The sequence below is a fragment of the Hordeum vulgare genome, chromosome 6H (genome assembly GCF_904849725.1).
Source record: "Hordeum vulgare subsp. vulgare chromosome 6H, MorexV3_pseudomolecules_assembly, whole genome shotgun sequence".
Classification (NCBI taxonomy): Eukaryota; Viridiplantae; Streptophyta; class Magnoliopsida; order Poales; family Poaceae; genus Hordeum; species Hordeum vulgare.
In genome coordinates, this window is record NC_058523.1 from 48,356,602 (window position 1) to 48,362,884 (window position 6,283).

Here is a 6,283-nt window from a genome sequence, read left to right on the forward strand (position 1 = left end):
AGGTACAATGTGTTATTATGTACTACAATGTGATGATGTGCTACAATGTGCTAATGTGATGATGTGCTACAATGTATTAAATAGTATTGTTGGTAATGAGTATGATGATTCTTAGCTATTCCCGAGATGATGTGATGATGTGCTACAATGTGTTAGAGTTAACGATGATGATGAGGAGGAGTTGTGATTGTGACTAGTGACCAACTTTCGTTATATGATGTCTCATTTACTATGATGATTACTTCTACATCACTACATATCGCTATTTTCGAGATGATGTGATGATATTTTATGAAACTATTGTATAGAATATGTATCACTTACTTCTACATCACTTATATATGTATCACTATGATGAATTGTATTCGGAGACTAATCTTCTATTGTATTCGATAAATCTGTTGTTTATATGTTGTGATGTTTATATTTTGTGATGTAATGTATTTTTTAACATGTGCAAATATCAGAAAAGCAAAAAAAAATTCCTAATATTCATAGTAGTGGCGCAGCATCTAAAAGTGCGCCATTAGTAACCCACAATAGTGGCTCACTTCTGGGCCTAGTAATGGCGCACCAGGTGGTGCGCCACTGTTATGCATAGTTTTAAATAGCCCGCTATAGCCCCGCTATAGCCTCACTATAGCCTTTTCAGCAGGGTGCCGCTAAATGGTATCATGTACAAATATGCCGCTATAGCCCGCTATAGCTGATTTAAAGGCTCGCCCCTATTTTTCGTAGCCCGCTATTTAAAACTATGCTGCTATGTAGATTAACAGTGGCGCACCAGGCGTGCACCATTACTATTTATTAGTAGTGATACACCTATAGTGCGCCATTAATAGATAAAATAGGTGCGCCACTAACAGCCTTTTTCTAATAGTGACATCATGAGTTGCGGGATACATAGCAATAATGTTGACAACAATTTTGTAATGAGAGCCCCACCGAGTATACTCAGGCCTAGGTAACTCCATCTCTTGATTCGAGCCACTCCCGGTTTGTAGCTCACCACATTCAAGTAGTTTCATGATATTGTGAAGTCTAGCATCTCGAATCATGTCATGATGCCTACAAGACACTCCAATTACATTCAGTAATGAAGACACTCGATCAAAAAACCAAACACAATCATCATTTTCCTTGGCAACAACAATAAGAACTAGTTGGAGTTGATAAATAATTTGGAATAAAATATGTTGAAATAAACGAAGACATCACGTACACAAGCAACTTAAACACACATCAAGCCCATATTTCCTCGCAACACTACATAAAGAAACTTAAGTGCATCAAACTAAGGAGAATCTTGGTTTCCGTGCCATGCAAATACCTCCTTGACGATCCTAGACTCCCAGTTCTCCAGCTTCGAGCAATCCTTGAAGATGATTGCTCCAGCAACGCTTCAATGCTGCTCACGAGCCAAGTACACACCTCAAAGTTACCTGTAATAGTCGATATGTTTCAATTAGACGTAGTGTCAGAAAGAGACCAAATTCCCGAACAAATTAAATATGCCACACAGTTATCGTAGACTAACTCCCTTAATATCAACGAAACCAATATTTATGCAACTTAGGTCTGTGTCAATGCTAGTTTTTTAGTGCGGTTTTATAAGTATTTTGCTCACATGGCATATTAGTTAATGAAGAAAAAGAATGAGGTTGTATCTTAGCTATTTTCTCCGTCTCGGTTTACAAGTCATCTTACGAAAATCAAATAACCCCAAAACACTTAGATATGATGCATTAACTTTCACCTCTTTTCTTGATTTTTGACACGAATAAAGGAATCAACCAATAAGGCTGGTTGTAATGGGTGGTATCATATACTACTATCATGCATATGATATTAGTGTATGATACAACAACTGTAATGCATAGTATCATGTGTTAGTATCATACGAAGGTTTATTTATTGTCATGCAAGACACATAGTAGCACATCATTTAATATCATACGGTATCATAATATGATATTCAACCCTCTCTTTCTTTCTTTAATTCTATGCCACCTCATCGAAATTACCTAGTTGACATGCATGATACTACCTATGATACTCTCATTACGGACAACTTAAGAGATGCGGGACGTGTATGTTTTTAATGACTTGAGACTAACTAGCACACCATGCAGTGGTCAATTCATTACATGGAATGTTATCAACTAGCAAATTAATAATAATTTCTTTTGTTTCCTCTCCGTCTTGATCGCGGTGCACAACCTAAAATGACTTATAAACCGAGGTGGAGGGAGTAACATACAACCCTTCCACGTGACCATAGGCAAAAAATGGTTCTAGCCCAATCAGATGCATGCATTACCCTAAATTTTTAAATGTAGATATAACTCATAATAAATAATGCATTTGCATGGTTGTATCTTAAATTATTAATCCTTCTATAATAACATGATAAGAGACGACGCATTGGCATATGCCTTATATCCATGGTTAATTGGTGTGAAAATGTGTGAACCGTTAGGTGTACGGTCGGGTGTCTCGCGGGGCGACTCGGGTATTCCACATAGGGGGTCGGCGCCGGTCGGCGCCGACGCATGGCAGACTATCTGCTGGGGTCCAATGGGCTCGCGGGGGCGGGCACGCCCTCTCTCTAGCTCGGGGGCTGGGGATATGGATTCGAAGGAAGAAGAGGATGCCAAGTCGGTAGCGGCGCCCGAGCGGCGCCTGTTGATCCCATGGTCAGTGACTTCCTCGCCTTCACGGCAGCGACGGGGAGCATTGTGTCTGGCCGTGGTCGCAGGTTCGCTAGTCAGGCTCGCGGGCGACGACGTCCCGAATCTGGCAGTCGAAGGTTCCGACGAGTGATGACCCCGCCGCGGTGTAGGCCTCGAGCGTTCGGCCCAAGGTGGCGAACGGCACGGGGGAGCCGGCCGGCGGGGTGGTTCCCCTTGCAGCGCGGCCCTGCCTCCCTTCTCTCCCCCAAGTCGCCGATGGTGGTGGCCGTGCGGGCGGCGGCGAAGTCAGGGCAGGTGGCTAGGGTTGGCTCCGCGGCGGAGGTTACACTGGGCCCTAGGGATGGACCGTTCTAGGTAGTTGGGCCTGTGGTCAGTGCGGGGTCCTCATAGAGGCTGGTGTCTATGCAGGCCCTGGCCTAGTTTCTGGGCCTGACGTTGGTTGGGCCGCAAAGCCTAGCAGAGTTGACCCCCTGGATAGCCCAACCACTGGCTATATATGGCTGAGGAGGCGTTGTCGGAACCCTAGATTAGGGTTTCCTGCCATTCTCCGTGAGGAGCGGTGGCTGGCTCACACTGTGTGCTCCCTCTTCATCCCCACCCCCTTGACAACTTGTCCCCTACGCCGAAGCGGTGGTGATGGGAGACCGGCGGGCCGACAAGCGGCCGATGGCGTCGTCTTTCTGGTGGTGGAGTGGGGGCATGAGGGGGAGCTGCGGGTAATGGCGAAGAGGGAGATGGGTGGTCGTTTGCAGGGTTGTGAAGGCTGGGAGGAGTGCGGCAACTCTGAAGACCAAGAGGGGCCCGAGGGGGATTGGGGTCCTCCTTCCCCATGATGGATCCAGCATCAGGAGCGCAAGAGGAAGAAGAAGGCGGGCCAGCGACGTTGGGGGCTTGAGCACAAGAAAATGGAGCACCTACTATGTGGGGGCTGCCATGGTGACCCGCTGGCCAAGAAACCGGCCCCGTGCCACTTCCGTGCAATCTTACACAAAAGTAGCAATCGAAAATAGAAAGAAAAAAAATCTAACCAGTCCTGCACAATAGAGCTAATGCTAGGTATGCAAGACAACATGATGGATAATAAAGGAACTTGCTTTCCTAAAGTGATCAACAATTCAAGCAATTCAACGTCAAACACCATAGCATCATGACAAAGGTGGGATGGACTTACTATGTTGCTCCCTGTAAACCATTCTGACAATGAAACAGCGTCAAGTGATAAAGTTTGGACACAACACGAATTCCCTCTGGTGATATGTGATCCAGACATAGATAGCGGAGGTGCTTTAGCTCACCGAACTTGTCAGCAATATGGAATGTATTTCTCAACGTTGAATGAAATAGACGCAATGATTTTGAGCTTTCAACAATTTGTTCAAGTGCACAAACTATATTGTCATCAACCTCATGATAACTATCGATGATAATAGAGCGTAGGTTCTTAAAATAGGATAGTTTCTTGATGTCCTCAACAGAAAATTTCTGGATATGGGAAACACATATGTGTCGGACTGTATCCTTCTTATCATCAAACCTGGTAGGATCATTTATTCTTGCACATTCACCAAATGAAACATTCCTTGCCACTTCATGCAATATGTCATGCATGACATAGTATTCTTCTCCTACTATATCATTGCGCTCTTTGGTTTTCACTTCAAAGAATGATTTTCTGGTCAGTTGAGCCAAGAATTGTTCACCGGTGTTCATTACCTTTAAGGGTTGTGAGTAACTTGTAGCCTGTGAGATCAATCCTGAACCCACCCACATCTTCACCAAATCATCCTTAAAAAATTCATGGTCCTCGGGAAACAAGCTACAAAATCGAAAGCACATCTGCAACTCTACTGGTAGGTGGTAGTAGCTTAACCTCAGAATCTTCATAATATCCTCTTCAGTTCCTTTAAACTGTTCCAATCCTTCGTCCAAGAAGTTCTTCCAGTAATCAAACTCCATGATATCATGCAAATGCCCACTAGCAACCTTTGTTACCAAGGGACATCCTCCTAGCTTTCTTGCAATTTGCTCTCCAATTGATTTCAAGTCCTCATACTCCTGTGGGTTCAAACCAGAATACACATGATGATTGAAGAGCTCCAGATTTTCATCTTCTTTCAGACCTCCTAATGTCAAGCACTCATCATTTTTTACATTCATCACGTGTGTGGCCATGGATGCTACAGACCGCATTCGGGTCGTCAACAAAATTTTGCTCCTGTTGTTCAGTTTCCTGAAAGGAGCAAATAGCTTTTCCCATTCATTTCTTTTCTTATCTTCCCAGACATCATCCAAAACAAGCAAGAAACTAAGACGCTCCATTATGCCTTGGAGTAATCTTTGCAATGGTTCCAACTGATCAGTATGTGGCTTTACTCCTGTCACACATTCCAGAATTTTACTTGTTACTGATGTTGCGTCAAAGGTAGTGGATACAGTAACCCAGACGACCGTAAAACAGCTCCGTATCTCAGATGTTTCGCATATGCTCTGAGCCAGAGTGGTTTTGCCCATGCCACCATGACCGACCAATGAAACAATCGGAATACTGCCCATGTTTGCCGATTCAGCCGATATGTTTGTTAGCCACTGAATAATCTGTTCTTTCTCTTTCTCTCGCCCAACAAATATGGTTGTACATAACGTTGAGCCTGTCTGGCGGTCATTGTCAGCCAACTGCATTTGGTGCTGACTGCTGGAAGCTGTTCCTGCGAGGATGAGGAAATTGGCAACACCTTCGGCAACCTTGTCTAATCTATCCACAGATTTCACCAGTCTGTCGAGAGTCTTGTTCAAAATACCGGCTTGCTTAACGGATCTGACAAACTTATGCTTCATCCTACCAAAACAAGAGCAGCGGTCACTAACCTTGCGCTCTTTAGCCTTCTTCTCGAGTACGAGGTACTCTAGCTCATCGATGGAATCCTCAGCCTCCTCGACGGCGTCCCTGAGCTGCCACAGCCACTCATCCAGTGCGCTGCTCTGCTCCCTGATGCGTTGCGGCTGGACGACATCAAACACCGACTGGATCTGTGGCATGGCCAGCCGGAGCCGATTCTTCACCTCCTCCATGCCTTCAGATTTGCGATACTCGTCGAGGTAGTTGAAAGCCTTTGTGACCAAGAAGCTGATGGCAGCAGTTGCGACCGACTTGCCGGCGAACACAAGTACGGCGGCCATGTGCCTGAACCGCGGGGGAGGGGCGGAGGGGGGGATTTGGCCGAAGAATGCGGCAGCAATGGAGTCAACGAGTGGTCATTGTAGCAGCACATAAACTGGTTGCTTGTCGGACGACTTCGTGCTCTATAATTTCGCGAGGACAGCTTCAAATGAGCGATACAAGCACCAGAAAGGGACTGCACTGCGTCATTTGTTTATTCATTTGACATTTTGAGAGAAAGCATTTTTTATCTGTTAGAGGTAGGCCACTTGCATTGCATATTTTTATCTGTTTCTGAATTCTTTGACAAGTTATAGATACTAGTCGTCAACCCGTGCGTCCACACGGGCTAGTCTATTTAACCAAATCATTGAAATTCTATTTGTATTGAATATTTGTTTAAAAGATAAATTCAGATATAAGCACAATGCAA

At 44.7% G+C, this 6,283-nt stretch overlaps 1 protein-coding gene across 2 annotated transcripts; it reads right to left on the reverse strand.

The window, feature by feature from the left end:
* Positions 1-852: 852 nt before the first annotated feature.
* Positions 853-6,015, reverse strand: LOC123404043 (putative disease resistance protein RGA3). Of its 2 annotated transcripts, XR_006611618.1 has the most exons (3): positions 3,865-6,015; positions 1,331-1,442; positions 853-1,068 (listed from the first exon to the last, which is right to left on the reverse strand). XR_006611618.1 is itself a non-coding variant. In XM_045097955.1 (2 exons), coding segments are annotated over exons 1-2 (2,007 nt in total). In that variant the 5' UTR covers positions 5,871-6,015; the 3' UTR covers positions 1,114-1,441. The 2 variants fall into 2 exon arrangements, 1 of the variants encoding a protein (XP_044953890.1); XM_045097955.1 differs by lacking the exon at positions 853-1,068 and having other exon boundaries at positions 1,114-1,442.
* Between the last annotated feature and the right edge of the window lie 268 nt (positions 6,016-6,283).